This window comes from Cynocephalus volans, chromosome 14 (genome assembly GCF_027409185.1).
Source record: "Cynocephalus volans isolate mCynVol1 chromosome 14, mCynVol1.pri, whole genome shotgun sequence".
NCBI classification, from domain to species: Eukaryota; Metazoa; Chordata; class Mammalia; order Dermoptera; family Cynocephalidae; genus Cynocephalus; species Cynocephalus volans.
In genome coordinates, this window is record NC_084473.1 from 86,556,909 (window position 1) to 86,578,641 (window position 21,733).

The following is a 21,733-nucleotide window of genomic DNA, read 5'->3' on the forward strand; positions in this document are numbered from 1 at the left end:
AAGACTTGCCCTCTCACTTGCCCGTTCTCCCTCTGTGGATGAACAGTAACCACCAGACTGGAATAGACCTTGACATTTTATAGCCCAAACCCTTGTGGCTTTCCAGGGAGAAAATCATCCACCCCCCAAGTCTCCACCCTCCCACCCACTCTATCCTGAATGCCCCTGGGGACCAGAGCCAACACAGCCACCCTGAGCTGAGTTCTCTTCTAGTGGGTTGTCGCCCGTCCAACAAGTTTTCCTTTTCATCGAACTCTATTATGATGGTGCATGCCCCTCTTGCGTGGTCCTCTGCTGATGTGCAAAAAGAGCCTATGACACAGCCCTGAAAGACATGTTTAAGGAACATTCAGTAACAGGATGTTCCTTTGAGGGAAGGTCAATCAGAATTGCTGAAGAAGCAACTTCTGAGAGCATTTAGTCCAACGCTGAGTTCTGAGTTAAGCAACACTTCAAGTTAACTAGATAAACAACCCCCTCTCTCTCTCTTTTTTTCCAGTGTCCATCTTTCTACCAAAGGAGGTAACAAAGAGAACAACACTCTGCATAAACGAAGCAGCTTATTAACTTGGAACTCTCTATCTGCCCTGTATTCATTCATTCAACAAATACGGGGCACTTCAAAAGTTTGTGAAAAGATAGAACTAAAGGATAGTACAAATCTTCCCATAAACTTTTTGAAGTACTCTCATATTTACTAAGTACTTACTATGTGCCAGACACTTTTTCCAGGAACTTGGGATGTACCCATGAATAAAACAAACATCACTGCCCTTATTAGAGTTTACATTTTCACAGAGGGAAATGTGCAATAAATAATAACCTTGAGAAATAAGTAAGCTGCATGCTGTATCAGAAGGTGGTACGTACTATGGAAAATAGAAGAGGATCAGAGGGTGGGTGGGGAAGAAGACTGTAATTTTAAAGGGGGCTGGGGGTAAGGGCTCAGAGGTGGCTCCTTGAGAAATGGCCTCTGAGGAAAGACTTGGAGTGGGCCAAGTTGACACTAGGGGGCTTGGGGAGGGTCCCGGCAGAGTGAACAGGTGGCAGAGGCCTTTGCCTTTTCCTCTGAGTTGGGTAAGAAACCCAGAGCTTTCAGCAGAGGACTGACATGACCTGACTTGTGTTTTATCACTCTAGCTGCCTTGGAAAATAGACTTTAAGCTAGCAGGTCTCTTAATAGCTCCAAATTTCTTCCTGATGTGTAAAACGAGTATTAAAAATGCCTACCTTTATCACAGCTTGCTATGAGATTCGAAGTATATCTTTATAGAAAGAACTGTGAGAATTATGAACTGAATGGTATAAATTTTAGTTATTATCGTTGCTGTCATTACAAGAATATTAATAACTACGTCCAACGAACTAAAACAACAAGTAGCTCAGCTGTTTTCTAGATGTGGATTTAAATATAAAATGAGTATTTTTCAAAATAAAACTCAGAAAGGTCAGCACAAGTCCACCACTGTTAACAGAAAGGCAGCTGGAAATTGATGGTGAGTCAGTAACCAATGCATATAAAAATAACACAAAAAGTTTGCAACAAGTAGCATTTCAATCATACCCGTAGGCTGTCCCAGTACCAAGGGTTTCATTATTTCACTGAATCCTCATAAATATTTTATGAAGTAGACACTGTTGTTATCCCCATTTCATATAAAGTAGTTGAGTAACTTGCCCAGGGACACACAACCCTGAAATGGCAGCAGCCTACCTGCCAAAGCTAGAGATCTTAATCACTCACCTGTAACGCATTCCACCATTACACACCATGCCACAAAAGTGTTTTTTTTTTTTTTAAGGTTCTCCAAAATTTTCTTGTAACACAGGACAGTAACAAAATATAAGCATATACATCAATATTTGGATTATATTCAAAACATATTACAGCTTTAATTTGTGAACAGAAATGTCCTGTCTTTTCTTCTTTTTCCTTTCTGTTTTCTTTGCATCGTTGATTTGCATTTTTGCTTGATCTTGTAATTTAGAAAAGAATGCTTGAGATGACTTTAAGTCCTTGTCTTTACCTTCATCCCTCAGCAGGGACGCCCTGCCCGCCTTGGCAGCCGTGGTAACTTGGAAGCCGCTGCTGTACTGCGTCTCCCTGCCTGATCTGGATTGCTCTTTTCCAGGAGTTTTCTCCGCTTCTCCTTCTCTTTTATTTTCATACACTTTTGAAGTTCCTTTTGCGTCCTTTCTGGTTTCTTCTCTGTAGCTGTTTCCTCAGCAGCTGTCTCTACATCTCCAGCTTTACTTTCCTCCTTGAGCTCCTCCGGAGCCAGGAGCAATGCAGTGCTAACACTCATGGGGGCTACTTCCTGTGTGGTGATGGCCGGCACACTTGACAGAACTTCAATGTCTAGTGCAGGCTTGTTGAGTTTGATTTATTCCTAATCATAAATTTCTCTCTTTTTTTAAAATTGGTTTTGAATATTCATGAGATACAAAGCTGATTGTCACCCCTTGTACCCCAGATGTAAAGACCAGATTCATACTGGCAGTCCTGATCATAAATTTCAACAAGGCTCAATTTACTCTTCTCATGGTCTAAGGTTATATGCTTTTTATATTCATACACATCCTCTTTGGGTTTTTCTTTACGTACTACATCATCCCAAGCCTGATATCTTATCCTTGATTTAATGATAGTTGAAAGGTGAAGGGTGGTTTCCGCTCTGATCACAGGTGCCATCCTGACGGTATGCTCAAAGTTCAGGGTTTCCTCCAGAAGGCTGTTCTCTGGTTGCTTCTGTGCAGTCACTTGCCCTTGATGCTTCCAGGGCTTTTTGTCCAACAACTCTTTTTCTAAAGATGGAATTTTTTTCATTTATCTTTTCCTGACTTTTTTAAAAGAGGATTTCACTTCATCAGAATCTTTCTTTACATGTGAAACATGTGTATCTTCAGTTTCCTCATCATCTGCTAAAGAAAAGGTCACTCTTTTCAAGGTTTCCTTATGTTGTTTAATGTCTTCACTGTCTTCAAGGTCACTGTCTTCAACCCCAATGGGCTCCCGCCAACACCTGAAGCAGCTGCGGCAATGGTTCTCAGGCTGTAAATCCCAGGTTGCTCCTCCTGTCACCTCACTGAGGCACTGCAGGAGGCTGGAGGACAGTGGGACCCACTGTCGATGGAGAAACTTTTTTTTTTTTAAACAAATAACACAATTAAAAAATGGGCAAAGGCACTAAATAGACATTTTTCAAAGGAAAACATACAAGTGGCCAACAAGTACATGAAAAAATGCTCAACCTCATTACTCATCTGGGAAATGCAAATTAAAACAACACTGAGATACCTACCACCTCACCGTAGTTAGACTGGCTATAATCAAAAAGACGGTGAATAACAAATGCTGGCGAGGGTGTGGAGAGAAGAGAACACTCCTACACTGCTGGTGGGACTGTAAATTAGTACAAACACTACGGAAGGCAGTATGGAGTTTTCTCAAACAACTACAGATATATCTTCCATACGATCCAGCAATACCACTTGTGGATATATACCCAGAGGAATGGAAATCATCATGTCGAAGGGATACCTGCACTCCCATGTTCACTGAAGCTCTGTTTACAATAGCCAAGACATGGAACCAACCTAAATGTCCATCGATGGATGACTGGATAATGAAACTGTGGTATATATACACCATGCAATACTACTCTGCCATAAAAAAGAATGAAATTCTCCCATTTGCAACAACATGGATGAGCCTGGAGAAACTTAAACGTTGAGTGAAATAAGGAAAGCACAGAGGGGTAAATACTGCATGTACTCACTCATAAGTGGGAGCTAAGAGAGAAAGAAGGAAGGTAGGTAGGTAAGACCACAGTGGTGCATTGGACTTCCAGAGTAAGAGAATATTCCTTGGGCTACAAAATGGAGTGGGTGGGAAAGAGGGAGGGGCCGGGAGGTTGGGGATAATTGGGTGGAGGACACAGGGTACAAATGCAATTAGTGGTAATGAGCATGCTGCCAGTATGAATCTGGCCTTCACATCTTGGGCATGAGGGGTGACAATCAGCTTTATATCTCATGAATATTCATAACCAATAAAAAATTTTTAAAAATGAATTTCATAATATCAAAAAAGTAAAGCTCTTTCATTTTGAAATAATTTTAGATTCACAGGAAGTTGCAAAAATAGCACAGAGTTCCTATGCACCCTTCATCCAGCTTTCCCGAATGATGAGATCTCATATAATCACAGTACAATGATCAAAACCAGGAAAGTAACTTTGGTACAATATCATTAACTAAAATACAGAGTTTATTCATATTTCACCAGCTTCTGTTTTGTTTCATTTGGGGGAGGGGGCAGGAGTATATAGTTATATGAAATTTTATCACAGGTACAGATTTGTGGTTTCAGAACTATTCCGTCACCAAAAAGAAGCTCTCTCATGCTACCCCTCACAGGAACATTCTATACCCGAACCCAACCCCTGAGAAGAGGCAGTCTGTTCTCCACCTCTACAATTTTGTCCTTCTGAGAATGCTATCTCAATGCAGTCATAACATATATAACCTTTGAGATTGGCTTTGTTCATTTAGAATAATGTCCTTTTTGTTTGTTTGTTTGTTTTGTTTTTTGTTTTTTTTGACTGGTAAGGGGATCACAACCCTCGGCACGGTGTTGTCAGCACCACGCTCAGCCAGTGAGCGCACCGGCCATCCCTACATAGGATCCGAAATCGCAGGCTCAGCGCTACCAGCACCGCACTCTCCCAAGTGAGCCATGGGGCCGGCCCCAGAATAATGTCCTTTAGATAAAGCACTTCTTTGCTCATGTCTCTTAAAAACGGCTCTCACATCACAGAGGTGAAAAAACCAAAAACTAGTATCAAGAGGGAAAAAGCATATGACCTTCCTGTACATAAATATTCTTGCTCAAATCAGTCCAAACAATCAGGGCTATTTAAACCACTTCCCTACTTAGCATTTTCTCAGCAGAAGAGATCAGAAAAGTTTACTTTGGGTTGATTTCACCATTGGTTTCCTTTGCACAGGGGAATAAGAAGTCTTTCACGTTTTGCTTTGGTAAGTCCCTGTCATGTGAACGTTTTACATTGGATATGTATTGCATATTATTTGTGTAATAGTATGGCTGAAATTAATCTGCACATGTATTATTCTGATTGGAAGGAAATCACATATATATGAACACATATGTACTACAGAAAAGTTTGGAAGGAAATACATGGGTGTTTTCATTGTAATTATAAATGTGTAATAAGATGTGAAAATACTTTTCTACATCTTCCACATTTTTGACATAAGATCATCTAATAATCACGTAAAATAAAGTTTTCTTTAACTTTTTATTTTGAAATAATTATAGATTCACTGAAAGTTGCAAAGAAATGTATGTGGAGATTTCATGTATCCTTCATCCTAGGTCCCCCACTATTAACTTCTTACATAAGTATTGTATACTATCAAAACGAGGAAATTAACATTGGTACCATCACACAGATTATTTAGATTTTACCAGTTTTGCATGGATTCATTCATGTGTGTACATAGCTGTGTGCAAGTTTATCATGTGCAGCTTTGTGCAGCCACCATCACAATGTTATTTTTCAAAGCATACTATTAGGCTACAAGTGGCTCAATTCTATCTTCTCTATAAAGAAAGTAAAGTATAAATTATAAAGAACTTAATATCTAAACTAGGTGGAAGTCGTAAGGGTGCAACTGGCCATTTAAAAATAAACCAGATCTCTAAGCTAAGACAAATTATACCCTTTGGTTTTAAAGGAATTTGCAGATCTTATCACAAAAACACACTTTAATTTCTGAGAAAACATACAGTAAAGGAAAAGTTCTAGACAGAGATTTTGTCCCTATTTTTATAGAACATACAAAATCTATTTTCTATATTCTAATAGTAAACAACTGAAAAATGAAAGCAAATATGCTATTTATTGGCACAGAAGTACAAATTAGTGCACACTGATTGGCTGCACACTGTTGGTGGGAAAATAAATTGGTATAGTCATTATGGAAAACAGTATGGAGGTTTCTCAAAAATTAAAACTAGAACTATCATATGATCCAGCAATCCTTCTACTGGGTATATATCCAAAGGAAATGAAGTCAATATCTTGAAGAGATATTTGCACTCCCACATTCACTGTAGCATTATTCAAAATAGCAAAGACATGGAAATAACCTGTGTCTTTCAACAGATGAATAGGTTTAAAGGAAAAAAAAAAAACACAATGTTGTGAGAGAGAGAGAGAGAGAGAGAGATAAAATGGAATATTATTTAATCTTTAAAAAGAAGGAAATCCTGCCATTTGCAACAACATGGATGAACATAGAGGACATTCTGCTAAGTGAATAAGCTAGGCATAGAAAAAAATGATCTCATTTATATGTGGAATCTAAAAAAGTTGAACTCATGGAAGCAGAGAAGAGAATGGTGATTGAGGGTGAGGATTGGTGAGGTGCTGGTCAAAAGGTACAAAGTTTAGTGATGCAGCATGAATAAGCTCTAGAGCTAATGTACAACATGGGGAGTACGAGAACAATACTGTACTGTACACGTGAAATTTCCTAGGAGAGTAGATCTTCAGTGTTCTCCCCCCACCGCCACACAAATGGTAGCTATGAACAGATAAGCATATTAATTAGCTTGGCTTTAGTAATCAGCTCACTATGTACATGTATATCCTGTACACCTTAAATACATACAATCACAATTAAAAACTATAAACAAATGTACCAAATAACAAGACCTCTACCCCCAAAGCCATAAAAATTGCTGAGATAAACCAAAGAAGACCTAAATAAATGGAGAGAGATAATGTGTTCATAGATTGGAATTATCAATATTGTAAAGATGTCATTTTCCTCTAACTTGATCTATAAATCCAACACAACTGCAAACAAAATCACAGCAGACACTTTGTAAAAACTGTGAAGCTGATTCTAAGATTTGTATGGAAATGAGCAAAATACCTGAAATGACACTTCACCAAAAAGGATATGATTGGTTAATTAGCTCAAGAAAAGACACTAAAATCTTTTCTAAATTTAATCTAAAATTAGACAGAGAAATGAAATGCATATTAAAACAACAATCTACCATTTCACATCCACTAGAATGTCTGAAATTAAAGAGACTGACCATATCAAATGTTTGCGAGAGTGTGGAAGGAGCAACTGGAATGCTTATCCGCTGTCTCTGGGAATGTTAACATGATACAATCACTTTGGAAAACAGCTTGGTGGTTTCTTTAAAAGTTAAACGTACATCTGACAGATGACCCAGAAATTTTTCTCCTAGGTATTTACTGAAGGCAAAATAAAAACCTATTTCCCCCGAAGGACTTGCACATAAATATTCACAGCTGCTTTGATCATAACAGCTGACAGCCATAAACATCCCACATGTTCACCAGACAAGTGGATAAACAAAATCAGCACATTCATATGATAGAGCGCTATCAGCAATAAAAATAAGGCACTACTGACACACACAACATGGGTGAACCTCAAAAACATCATGTTGAGCGAAAGAAGCCTGACACAAAAAATTATACACCTATGATAGACATCAGAACACAGTTGTCCAGGAAGTGGTGTCTAGCTGGGAGAGACCATGAAGGGACTTTCTGAGGTGACAGCATCTTGATTCAGGTGGTAGTTACATGGGTGTCTACAGCTACGCTTACCAAAACTTGAAGTTTTATGCTTAAATTCTATGTATTTAATTGTCAATCTTTATGGGGTTGGCCCCGTGGCTCACTCGGGAGAGTGCGGCGCTGGTAGCGCTGAGGCTGTGGGTTCGGATCCTATATAGGGATGGCCAGTGCGCTCACTGGCTGAGCGTCGTGCAGACCAAACCGTGCCGAGGGCTACGACCCCCTTACCAGTCAGAAAAAAAAAAAAAAATCTTTATGGAACTTCAAAGAAAACATCCTAGAGCCGGTGGAGTGTGTTTTTTTAATTGATTTTGAACAAAGAAGTCACTTGATTAGCAATTCCTTGCATAAACTCAAAGAATTTACATGGAAGCAGAGAAGACTATAACATTTCTCCTGAAGTCAGGGATCAGAAAGTGATTCCAAGAGGACCCCTCAGGACTGGCATTTGTTAGCTGATCCGTCCTCTCCATAAATACTCACTGAGTGCTACTATGTGTCACGCATGCATTAGGCACTGGGAGTGCAGCGGTGGAAGGGAGGGACAAGGTCCTTGTCCTTACTGAGTCCTTCTCTAAGAAGATAGATAAGGAGACCAAACAAATAAACAGGATCATTAGAGACCGGAACAAATGCAGTGAAGGAAGTACACAAGAGTATGCGATTAGGAGTCACAGGGGTGGGGAGGACCTAGAAGCCTTAAGAGTGCTCAGGAAGGCCTCTCTGAAGAAGTGGTATTTGAGTTGTGTCACAGGACAAAGGGCAGACAGAAGATCACTGCAGGCCGACAGGAGAGAGACTGCAAATGTCCTCAGGCAGGAAGGAATGTGATGAGTCTGAAGACATGAAAAACCGTCAGTGTGGCTGGTGTTCAGAGAGCAGAGAGGTGAGAGTGGGATGGGTTGGGTTGGAGAGCTGGGCAGGGGCAGAGCATGCGGGGTCTGTGGGCAAGGGCAGGAAGGACTCTGGGTGATGGTCTAAGATGACCGGAAGCTACTGAAGGGTGTTTGGCAGGTGGTTGACGCGATCTGCTGCTGAGGAGGGTGGATGGAAGTGGGAACAAGGCTGGGAGCAAACAGACCAGTTAGGAAGCTACTGTAGTGGTGTTGGCAAGAGCTGGCGGTGACACAGGGTGCCAGCAGCAGAGATGGAGAAAAGACAGATTTCAGATATGTTGTAGAAGCAGAACTGGCAGAAAAAGGAAGATGGGAAAATGGTGATTCATTTACTAAGATGGGGAATTCTGGGGTGGAACAAGTCTAGGGGAGAAATCACGAGTTTCATTTTAAGATGTTTACATACCCAGCCAGTGGACATGTGAAGAAGGCAGCTGGATACATGAACCTGAAGCTCGTGAGAGAGGTCTGGGCTGGAGAGGTAAAGGCCGAGGTTACTGTCACACAGGTTGTAATGAAGCCACGGGCTAGAGGAACCCTCCCTCGCAGGAGTGTCTCAGAGTGAAAAGAAGGGAAATGACTGGGCCCCAGGGCACCCCAATATTCAGAACTTCTCTGAAGACAAAGGAGGGGAGGTGAAGTGGGAAGAAAGCCAGGACTGTGCTTCCAAAGTTCACCACTGTGTTCTCAGGGCCCCAGACAGCCTCAGGCATACGCAGTCCCTACTAAAGCACTTGCAGAACACATGGAGAGGAAGGAAGGAGGGAGCGTGGTAACCTTGCCCATGTGGTAACCTCGCCCATGTCGCTGAAAGATGCAATCAAAGGAGCTGCAGAGGAGCCACAGGCGAGCCCACCGGCATCAGCAGCAACAGCATTGACAACCAGCACTGGCATTCCTATCAGTGGCGTGAGGGACCAAAGCCAGGGCACTCTCATTTGGATGGAAATCCAGATAACCATGGAATGTCCGTTCAGCCACAATCCCACAAGGACTCACAAACCTCCTGCTCCCCGTGACCAATCCACTTTGTTGCTGTCAAACTCCACTGAGGTCTTTGTATCAGTGGTTCTGTAAGTGCGAGACCTGCCTGGCTGCCAAGTCCACAGCCACAATGGGAGACGTGAGAGCGGGGCTCCACTGTCTGGGCTCAGGGACTCTGGCCACTTGGTCAACATAACCACACACACACCCCTGCGGAGCCCTGACCCGCTTCCAAGCCCTGGCCTGTGGATTCTCACACTGGTGACTCCTACCTGCCCTCTCCCCTGCTGCCCTAGCCTCGGCGGCCACACCTGCATCTCCATCCTTGCCCACCGCCCACTGGTGGCGCACAGGGGTGCTACCAAGCTTTTGATCCTTTCCACTGTTAGAGAAAAAAATAAACAAACGAAGAAAGAAAGAAGCACACCACCTGGACTTACCAGGAACAGTGAGCACGGAGGGGGATTTTTCAGGCCGTTCGTGAACGCGGCTGCTGTTTTGAACCCAGAAAATGCTGACGGGCTCAGGAGGGCCCACGGCCTGACAGGTGAGGTTGAAGGCTGTGTTTCTAGTGACATTCATGCTCTCCGGCTGCTGAGTGAAGTGAGGAAGTCCTGCAGAGAAAGAGTGAAAGGAAAGCATGCTTCAGATCCTACCACAGAAACACGCAAGCTGGACCAGAACTTCGCAACAGATTTCTTCATATGCCACCTCAGGTCTCAAATGGCCAGTTCTCACCACCTTAAAGTTGGGTAACAAAGAGCCCAGAGGCTAATTCCTCCCAGTGTACCTTAAGCTGCTTTCTAGGACATTTTCCCAGAGGGGTTGTAAAGGGTGATTCAGAACTGGTTTTACCAGAAGGGAGGCCACAGACAGGTTTTAAATCAGGTGTTGTTCAAACTCCTGGGGCTGGTTGGCAGGTTTTCAGTATTTCTCACCAAAATAAACCCAGAGTGAAATCAAAGCTATAGAAAAGGTCTGCTTGTGTTTGAGGACAATCTATCTGTGTGTGCCTTTCAGATGGGTGATAATGAATTTTAAACTTCACCAGCTCGTATAGGGCTGAACACTGTTCAATGCACATTCTCATGAAAACAGGATAGACACAGTTACAAAGTTACAATCCTAAAATCTCCTACTGCAATCCCCAAATCAGGGCTTATGAGGAAGTTTAGGACTATCTCAGAGAAAACCAGTCAGCACTTACGTGAGGCATGTGCCAAATACTGAACAGGTCAAGCTAGGTGCTCTCAGGCATTTCAAGTGTGTTCTTTTGGGACTGGGAACTCACAGACCTGGTTCCAGCAGGAATGATATACGATTTATGTGACATAAGATTCTTTACTTCCTATTTCAAAGGCTTTTCAAAACTCCATTTGGACTTAACGTTCCTATTCTGGCATTTTTCTGGGATTCTGACAAGCAAAATGTCCTCTAAATATTTTTCCCAGATTAGCAGCAAATGTTGGAAACCCTCTCCTTGATGCTGACGTCACTCTGAGGATATAACAACCCTGTCCAGCCTGGGATGGCCTCAAGTGAGGGTCTGAAAGAGACTCCTCTGACTGACCCCCTCCCTGTCTCTTCCCCTCTGTCTCCCCCCCCCCCACTTTCCTTCTCCTTCCCTCCTCCCTTAGGCCTCCTGCCACATCAGTGAGGTTCAAGCAGTAAGCCGAAATAGCTCAGTTGGGAGAGCGTTAGACTGAAGTGGGGTTCAAGTAAAGGCTCACAAAAGAACGGGCAGTAGAGGAGTCTTTCCGTGATGCTAGATAAAAATGATCAGAGGCCACTGTTTTGGGCTAAGTTCCTATACTAGGCCCCAACAAACCAGACTAACCAACATGGAGTCACTCCTGCTAAGATCCAAGTCACTTAGATTGTGATTTGACCTTCCCAGAAGTCAGGAGAAAGAGATCACAGCCAATTTCCCAAACAGGCCAGTTTTAATCTTCAATAGGTATGATAATGAAGTTCCCTCTGCTGTGATTCTTACACAAAAGAGACAGCCAGAAGTAACATGATGTTATTTTTCTATGGTTCTGCCTTCCTATCCCCAGCTTACTAGGAAAGTAACAGTGAAATCACCAAATCCTCTTTCTGTTCTTTGTTTCTGCTTTCTTCAGCCTTTTTCTGTGTATAAAATCATCCTCTTCTGCTGGGCTCAGTGGAACACTTACTTTATTTCATGAAATAATGTGTTGCTCAATTCTAGAGTTGCAATAAAGCCAACTGAGATCTTTAACCAAATTTGTTGGAATTTTATTCTTTGACAGTGGCAGACACTTTGGGTTGAAAAGCTAATCACCTGCTCTAAAGTCTGTGATGAGGAGGGTCAGGAGACAGTAGAAAAGACAGGTGATCTGGTGGCTGCTGACAGGAGCCCCTCAGAGACCACTTGGGGATGATAATAAAGGCACTTCCTCCTTGCAACCTTTCTTGACAGGCCTGGTATGCAACCGCCCAGACCCAGGACCCGGCTAAGCTGTGCATCAGCTCACAGTCCCCACCAGAGTTCAACTCCTTGAGGGCACAGACTGCCTTTTCCTCACCTGCTGTTTCACTCCTCACTGCCACCGACCCCATGAGATGTTACGGAATTTCTCTGACCCATGTGCTGACAGATCCCAGGGCCCAAAGGAGTCCCAAGCTGAGCTGTTGACCAGCCCAGTAAACCACTCACCCTTCCATGTGTCACTGTCCCCACATGTGGGATAGGAAAAGATTCTGAATACTAAGCAATCAGGTGAGTGGTGCTGGTGCCAGCACTGAGAACTGGATAACTGAATGTATTTTCCTTCCTAAAAAGAAGTCTTCTGCTTTTTAAATTATAAATATGAGGTTACTTCAAAAAGTTCACACAAGGATTTGTATATTTTTTTAATTCCATTTTTCCACAAACTTTTTGAAGCACCCTCGTAAACTGTAGACAAGTCCATAATCTCTTTTTATTTCACTTCCAGTGCCTGGAATAGAGTTCACACTTTAAGAACTGAATTCACTTCATTATTACTTAACGTCTAAAAAGAGGATCACCTTATAAAATTTCAGTGCTGATGTATTTGCAAGGTTTGCATACAGAGTTATAAAGGGGCAGGCCAAACTCTAGAGTGTTATACACAAAACATTTAACACAGGCTCTAAAGCAAACAGTTCTCCAGCAACAAGACACTCTTACCTTGTACTTCGATGTAGATGGGATCAGACACGATTTCTTCATTGTTTATTTTCATCTTACAGATATATGACCCATTGTCTGAACGCTGCACACTGGTTATGCTTCAAAAAAACCAAAACACACACACATAAAGACATTGACAGTAACCACCCTTTGATTCCCTACTACAGACACAGAGAATTTCTTCATCTTCTTTGTCATGTGCTGTGTTGGTTAATCTTATGTGTCAACTTAGCTGGACTGTGTGGTACCCCGGTGTTTGGTCAAACACCAGTCTAGGTGTTGTTGTAACGGTATTTTTCAGGTGTCGCTGAGTAAAGCAGATTGCCCTTCACAATGTGGGCAGACCTCGTCCAGTTACTTGAAGGCCTTATAAAGACTGAGGTTCCCTGAGGAACACGGAATTCTGCTTCCAAACCACTTTAGAACTTGACACTGTGACATTAGCTCTTTTCTGGGTCTCCAGTGACATCCTGCTGATTTCCCAGTCCCCAAAAGCGTGTGAGCTAATTCCTAAAAATAAATTTCTGTCTACACACACACACACATACACACACAAGGGCCCTTCAAAAAGTGTGTGCAAAAATAGAACTGAAAGATGATATGAATCTTTTCATGAACTTTTTGAAGACCCCGAGTGTGTGTGAGCATCTCTTCTTGGTTCTGATTCTCTGAAGAACCATGACTAACACCTGTGCTGTCACCTGTCTGGATTTCTGCGGTAGACTCTACACTAGTGTATCTCTGTATTAGGGTACTGCCCGCTTAAGGCATTTTGGAAATTTGTGGAGTTGTTTTTGGCAGTCACAATGGGTCACAGGACACCATGGCTTTTAGGGGCCAGGAGCAACTGTCCCAGATCCCAAATAACCTTCTGAGACTAGAACCTAATTCCATTTTACATACAAAGTTTTTCGCATGGTTTTAATATCCACCTAGTTTTCCAGGACTGAAACTACCATGAAAATGGAGAGCTGGGATTTCTTTGTCTTGTTTGCAACTTTCTGGTGCCCCAGTCATCATTCTGGAAGGCCAATCACTGACAGCATCACTGTATTGGCAGCTGTCATGTGTCATATGTGTGGGGGAGCACCAGGGTGCAGGTCCCTGGGTACTTAATTGTCTCTCCTGGGGTGATCAAGCCCAGCATTTTCATGCTGAAATTCATATTATCTTATTATAAACCGCCTTTCTTTTGTTTTCCTTATATTACAGCTAGAACACTGTCTGTTAGAAAATATCTGATATAAAATGGTGGCCTTGGCTCTAACAGGTGGACAATCCTGTTTTCCACCTTTCTAACGTGTTTGCCAACAGCAAGTAACACAACACACATAAACCCTGCACTTAGCTGGGGGTGTGAAGGGCAGAGAGAATGAGGGACATTTTGAAATACTCTCAGATGCTCTCCAACAGAAGACCGTGTTATTGGCCCAGTGGCACTGCTCATTAGACACGGCAAAGAAGACCATGGCTAGGGGAAGGGAAAAAAAAAAAGAAAAACATGAAGGTCCCCCTTCCTTCCTAGTAGTTTGCTTCCCTAACACAACTTATGTGTCTTAAAGCAAAACAAAACCTATCCCTCAACCATGGAGGGCTGAGGCTTAAGGCTTAGATGAGATCAGGAAGCTGTCAAAAGGTGTGTGGGGGGGGCAACTGGCCCATGGACCACCCAGGCAATGGGTGGCAGATGCAGGGGTCAGCACAGCACAGTCCACACCTGCGGCAGACATGTGGCAGGGAGGGGGTCTCCAGGCCTCCTTGAGACTCAGCTCCCTTAGGCAAAGTAGTTTTTGGAACAAGCTTTGAAAAACATTTTATTTTTTTATTTTTTATTTTTTGGCAGCTTGCTGGGTGCAGGAATCTGAACCCATGGCCTTGGTGTTTGTTATAAGGCTGCATTCTGGCTTCCAGTCAAGATGGTGGAATAGATGGTCCCCAGTGTAACTCTCCCCACAAATCAACCAATTTACAACTATTAGAAAGCAATGACAGCCAAGCTGAGGGCTCTAGAGCTCAGGGGAAGAGGAAGAGAAACCTATAGAGTTCAAGAAGGCAGGAGAAGCAACGTTGAGAGAAAGAAAGTACAGTTTCCACTATTTTGAGCTCAGGCTGCTTCAAGGCTGGCGCTGCTGAGCTCATGGAGCAGGAGCTGGCAAAAGCTGCAGCTTGGCCCCTCGTATGAAGTCGCTTGGAGGTGGCAGGGAAAAAGAGGGCTTTGGTGGCCCTCAGGCCAGCAGGACCACTAACAGGGTTTCCATGGACCCACACAGGAGGAACCACAACAACTCAAAAAAGCAGCCACTGAGTCATCACAAGTGAACAGCACATGGCCTGCCCCGTGGGAAGTCTTTGGAGTGCAGGAGGTGGGGGAGATGGGCCACTGGGGGAACACTGGGGCACAGCATGGTCAGCTGATCTGTCCTCCAGTCTGCACAGGACCACTTAGTGAAGACTGGTCAGTACTACAGAACTGCATGGGCTGCAGTTTGCTGAAAAGTCTCAGGCCCAGACCAGAGTTTCCACAGAACCCATGTGTACGGGACCTCATGAGACCTGGAAGGGCTTATACGGTTAACCATTAAAATGAGAGCTGCACAAAAAAGCCTTCCTCAGGGATCAGCAGCAAAGCAGCAATTTAGCTCAACCACACAGCTCAAGCGCTGGACCCCACAGGAAGTTCCCCCATTTTAGAAGTCAGGAAAGGACAACAAATTAGTTCCAGTACAGAGTTTTAGTGGTGGGAACAGTGAACAATCCAACACAGAACTGAAAGAAAAAAACAAAATACCCACAGATCAAAGTCTGATATTAACTAGTAAAGGTCTCACATCACCAAAGAACACCTATAAAACCTAGGAGGACTAGAAGCCCCCCTGAGCTCCCAAGCCCGGGCAGTGGGGGATGGGCGGTGGGCCTCAGCCATGCCTCCCCGACGACCACACATGGCCCAGCCATGACCACCCAGCTGGTGCAGGAAGCGCTCCAGGCTCCCCTGCCTGAATGAAGGGGGCGCCACAGGCCTTGACCAAACCCCCCCCTTTCTACTTCCACCCTATTTCTTTCCCCCCTCCCCCTCTAACCCAACTGTTCTGCAACTTCTTAGAATGTAAAAAAATAATAATATTAATAAATTTTTTTTTTAAAAAGGCTGCATTCTAACCAACTGAACTAACTGGCCAGCCCCTGAAAAACATTTTAAATACAACTTCTCCCCAACAGTATCATTTTGCAGATCCTTATTAGCCTGTGATAAATAGAATAACTAATATACATGTCAAGAATGGCATGAGTCAGAACTGAGGGGATCAGAGCTGCTCAGGTAAACTTCGCCTCCTTATTGTTTCTGGGACCCAGTAACATCACAGTCCCCGGTCACCTGCATTTCCTGATATGTAAATCTGAGTCCCTTTGATTTGGAATACTCTTTTCCCCTTTCTTCTCATTCCTATGTAGGAGCAATATAATGCACCTGACGCATGAATGGTAGACAAAGGGGAAGACCCAGGGTCAAGCAAAGCCAGCTCCTTGCGTGCTTTAGGGCAGCAGCTGAATGTCACAGTGCTTAGAGGTCACCAGGAGACAGAAGGAAACCTCACACGACCTACGTCTCTAAAGAAGGAATTAGCTGACCTCCCCTGGTAACTCCCTGCATGTCATGGTGACAGGCAGGGGCAGAAGAAAGAGGGAGAGAGTCCTGTGTCAAGAATGGCGCTTGCTCATCATGGGTAATAAGTAGTGGTTGAATGGTGATCCTGGATTTCAGCAGTTCCTGAAGATTCTGCACAGCTGAGCAGTCTAGTCTTCTTTGCAGTTCCAAGGCAAACCAAGGCTACCGAAGAGGCAGTCCTTTCCGTGTATTTCACAAGTCCACTTTAGAAGAGGCATCATTTCCTTGAGGGAAGGCCCCGAGGCTTGACAGAGCAGAACATAAGATTGAAAAGGCTGGGGACACCTATGCCTTTGAAGTCCGGCTCTGGCTCAAGGTCCCAGAGTGGCTGCAGGCTCACAGCACGACTCAGGGAGACAGGGACCAGAAAGAAAGAAGGCCAGAGAGGGATGCAGGACACAGCCTCAATGACGCAAAGCAGACCTGTGCAGAGCCCAGAGAACCTGAGATAGCTGCAAGCACCAATGACAGTTCAGTGGCGCACAGGGGACTGTGGAAATCAGACCGCACAAATGTGCGGGAGGACCTTAAGCCCACCAGTGGGAAAATTCAGCCCAAGAATGGAAAAGGATGATGCAGAACCCAAAGGGAGCACGAGCAAAGCTCTTGTCACTCTTGTCCGGAAGAGTTTAGCAAACACTCAGTGAGAAGGAATCGGTGCCTGCATTAACTAGCAAGTCCAGACCTGTTTCACCTACAGTACAGTAAGGAGTTTCCATAACTAATCCTACTTGCTGCCTTCTAGACATCCAGGTAAAGGCTCCCATTGTGAAGGCAGGGTGTGGGTGGGGCTGGAGACAGGAGGAGTGGCTGCCTCCTGGTCTCCTCAATTTTTCCAGCAGAAGGAGGAGACTCAGTCTCTGGGGAGACTCGACTGGAAAGTCTTTGAGCTCAGAATAGCAATCTAGGCAGCCCAACAACTGAGTAAGAGGAGTTCCAGAAAGAATACAGAAAGGGGAGGGCAATAATTCAAGAAAATGTCTCAGAACTGAACATACAGGTGTTTCCTGACCAAGCTCCTGGGTGGGCGGCACAGTGGGAGAGAAAAGACCCTGCAAGGGCTCCATCAGGGAATGTTACAACTCCAGCAGAAACTGAAGATCCCAAAAGCATCCAGAGAGAAGAAAAGCAGGCCATTCACGGTGGCTCGGACAGCACCGTACTTCTCCAGAGCCACTCCGGGAACTCAAAGGAAATCTATCAATGCCTTCAAAATTTCAACAGGAAATTATTTTCCTTTTTGAATTTTGTATTCAGCTAAACTTTATCAAGGTGAGGGTGGAAAAAATGGCATTTTCAGACATGCCAGTCCCAGGAAGTTAGTGGAGGATGGGTTCCATGCCCAAGTGAGGGAGCAAAAGCCAAGAAAGAGGACCTGGGCCCCAGGAAACAGGAGCTGGGATGCAGGAGGAGGAGGGGTCCCCAGGCTGCAGGCAACCTGTCCAGACTGAGGCAGAAGGAGAGAAGAGCCAGGCCAGGCAGCTCCAAGAAAAACTCAGTCCTGATCATTTCATCATTGTGAAAAGAGATGCATATTTTCCTTTAGAGTTTAGGAAACAATGAGTGATTGATAATTAGAACACTAAGCAAACTAACAAGCAAGGAAAATCAAAAAAGCTTTTCAAGAAGAAAAATGTAATTATAGTCTATTACATGATTCAGCTGAAAATAGAATTTCCATAGCCACAAAAATTGTGAACTCTGGGTATTGATTTAACCACAGCTATGAGTAACACTGTTAGATTAACACACCATACTGGAGACTGACACTCACATACTGACACATATAGGAGTGCATATGGACTGAATATCTCTGGAAAGATGCCTAAGAGATGGGTAACCTCAGCTCCCCACAGGGTGAGTTGGGAAGAGAATTTTTGAACAATTGGAATGTTTTACCATGTGTATGTACTGCTTAAAAAAACGGTATAATAATCTCATCAGATTTTGGTCAAATACCAACATCTCAGCCAGGGAGGATGAAAGAAATGATACAGACTCAGCCTCAGTGTCTAGACAGGAACCACCTGGCCACAGCCACAGGGCCAGCAGCTGCAAAAGCCCCTCACACCAGGGCAGTACCAGCTGGGTTAGCCCGAGGACATCCTACAAGCACACAGTGCCTCTCAGTCCTCTCCATTTCCTCCGTTCCCCAGCCCTACCACAGCAAGGCTGGCCTGCTCGGAAATTTAAAAATTTTTTTTAAAGAAATACACAGATCCACTGATAAGCTTCCTTCTTTCACTTGCCACTATTATTTCACCTGATAGGATATAACAGAGAACCCAAGTCCAAGGAACTTTGAGCTGAAAGGAAGTCTTGTAAGTCTAAAGCAAGCCAGAGAGCGTCAGGCATCTGTGGTTCATAATAACTTTTCCAGCTGATGGTTTGGCTCAGAAATTATGTTATTTTCTGAGTGTTTGCTGACTGTTCACATATGATTCCACCTTTGTTGCCACCAAGAGCAGCAGGATAAAGAACTGACAAGGAGCATCAGTCAGAACCCAGGAGGCAGGGTGTGGGTGAGAAGCTCAGCTGGAGCCCACGCAGAGACAGGGCCTGGGGCAGGTGCCCTCAAAGCACACAGGACTCTAGGGGACCCAACCACCCATTTAACATCTTTATGAAGAAAATTTACTGAGAAATAAAATCCTTCCAGCTTTGGAACTGGAAACTGCCAGAATTTATTTATTTATTTTTATTATTATTTTTTTTTAAAGATGACCAGTAAGGGGATCTTAACCCTTGGCTTGGTGTTGTCAGCACCACGCTCAGCCAGTGAGCGAACCAGCCATCCCTATATAGGATCCAAACCTGTGGCCATCATGTTGTCAGCACCACATTCTCCCGAGTGAGCCACGGGCCAGCCCTGGAAACTGCCAGAATTTAAAGAGCATGGGGAATCCCTAGACTAAACAGAAAACAAACAACAAATATTTTCCCTTCACCCCAGACCTCCCAGTAATTCAATCTGCCAGCTTCAAGTTTTTGTTTCTGCTTAAGAGTTGGTCTCCCCAGTCTTCCAATCTGATGGCTCCCGCCTTTCTGGAATGCTTTACTTAACAAAGGAACATCTAAGCTAGAGGGTTTCTCACACGCTATGTACCAGACATTAGAGCTAATTCTGTCTCACAGACTACACTCTCACTGGGAACTCCCAGAAAAGATCTTGGCCAAGCAGTGTCCTGGCCCTGGATGAATGGATGTGCTGCAGTTACAAGCTGAGACGGGATGCAGAGGAGGTGAGATACTGGTTAGAGAACCAAGGGGGAGGCGCAGCCCAGTGACTCATGGCCTGCAAGGAGACCAGTGAGCACTATGGAGGGGAGGGGATGGGGAGGACTGTCCGTATTAATCACGGAGCCATCAATTACAATGCAATATCCCAACCTGCTAGCAGACACTGAGTGTTCTATATGCCTCTTAATGAAAGACGACTCTTGGCTCTACCAACAATAGCAGACAGCCAAGTGGACTAGGAAAAAAAAAAAATAAAGTGATGTATTAGCACAGAATAGACCTAAGTCAAGAGGGCCACTGGACTAAACTCACAGTCTCCAATTTTACATGTTATACTTCTGGCTACCTCGAATGCTAATTCTGTGTTCCTGAGGAGAAGCATTGGACTGGCTTATCTTGGGTCAGCTATTCGATCCTGATCCCATCAACTGTGTGTGTTGAGGAGGGGATGAAGTGGGGTAGGGTGGGAGTAGCTCTAGTGAAAACACAGCCAACAGTGTTTAAGACAGTGTGGTATTGAGATAAGAGCACTGCCTCTTATCAAAAAGTCAGAACCCTCACACTGCTGATGGGATGCAAAATGGGAGAGCTGATGTGGAAAACAGTCTGGCAGTTCCTCCAACAATGAACTAAGCATATGACCCAATTCTACACCTAGGTCCATACCCAAGAGAAATGAAAACATGTCCACACAAAAAGTTGTACACAAATGTTCACAGCAGCATTATTCATAATAACCCAAAAAAGGAAACAACCTCTATGTCTATCAGTTGATGAACAAAACTTGGTAGATCCATACAATGGAATAATATTCAGCCATAAAAAGAAATAAATTACTGCTACATGCTTCAACGTGTATGAACCTTGAAAACATGCTAAGTGAAACAAGTCAATCACAAAGGATAACATAATGTATGATTCCATGTATATGAAATATCCAGAATAGGTAAATCCATAGAGACAGAAGGCAGATTAGTGGTTTGCAAAGGCTGAGGGGTTGAGGGGAACACAGACTAACTGCTTAATGGGAATAGGGTTTCCTTTGGGGGTGATGAAAATGTTTTAGAAATAGATATAGGTGACAGCAGCATGAAATTGTGAAAGTGCTAAATGCCATTGAACTGTACACAGAAGAAAACACATATAGTATGATCCCATTTATATAAAATGTCCAGAATAGGCAAATCTAAAGAGACAGACAGTCAATTCGTAGATTCGTGGTTGCTTAGGGTATAATATCAATTATTTCTCCCCTTGTATATGCCCCCAACCTAGGCATTTTGAAAATAATTTTCAATGTTCTCCCTTTATAGTTTCATTTGCATCTTCTATATTTGCTTCTGTTTCATGGTAGCAGATTAAAGTGGTATATACCAGCCATTAAAGTATTTTGAAGACTTTTAATAAGGTAGAGAAATATTCATAAGATAATGTGAAATGAATGAAACCAGATACATAGTCTATGTGATAAAAGACTAATTCTATTTCAAGAATATTGAATTTATATATGCTTGGAAAAATTGTTTCAGAGTTGTGGGATTATGGACTATTGTTCCCTTCTTTGTACTCATCCAATATTTTCTAGGTTTTTAGCAAAGTACATATATCACTATTAAAATAATTTTAAAAACACACACACACATACAAGAGATATGACAAAGTAGTTTCAAAAGTCTTTCAGGGACAATCCCATGCATGATGCCAAATGTTTAATCTTCCAGAGTACATGAGATTCACACTTAAATGCCCCTGAGCTCCTATCTTTTCCATCTTTCCCCCCCAGTTTCAATTAACTGAGGTTTGACTATAAGATGTGGTCACTTCTGAGTGGCAGAAGTATAGTTCCCCTGGTCCTGATGCCGGGTCCTCCTCGCCTAAATCTACACTTCATGGTCAAGTCTAATAACTGAAGGTACCTTGCCATTTCTGCACTTGACGTTTGATTCTGCCCTTCCCTCCGTTCTGTCCACAACCACAAGCAGGAGGACAAACACCAGGTCTGCCCTCCATGTCTCAAAGTCCAGTTATTCGTTTAACTGTGCAGCCAACAAAAAACTGATTGCCAGCAGATGCCTTCACGAGCAGGCTGGCCGTCTTTATAACCGTGTGTAGTTGT

The 21,733-nt window shown here is 43.5% G+C and overlaps 1 protein-coding gene and 1 pseudogene across 1 annotated transcript in view; both read right to left on the minus strand.

Annotated features, from left to right (window-relative positions):
- MERTK (MER proto-oncogene, tyrosine kinase) overlaps positions 1 to 21,733 on the minus strand; it is a 92,177-nt gene that overhangs the window by 63,001 nt on the left and 7,443 nt on the right. The window contains exons 5-6 of the mRNA XM_063077814.1: positions 12,708 to 12,808; positions 9,973 to 10,146 (exon numbers count right to left, since the gene is read on the minus strand). Coding sequence (XP_062933884.1) covers positions 9,973 to 10,146; positions 12,708 to 12,808 — 275 coding nt within the window. The remainder of the gene's footprint in view (positions 1 to 9,972; positions 10,147 to 12,707; positions 12,809 to 21,733) is intronic.
- On the minus strand, positions 1,885 to 9,351 carry LOC134363216 (U3 small nucleolar ribonucleoprotein protein MPP10-like; annotated as a pseudogene).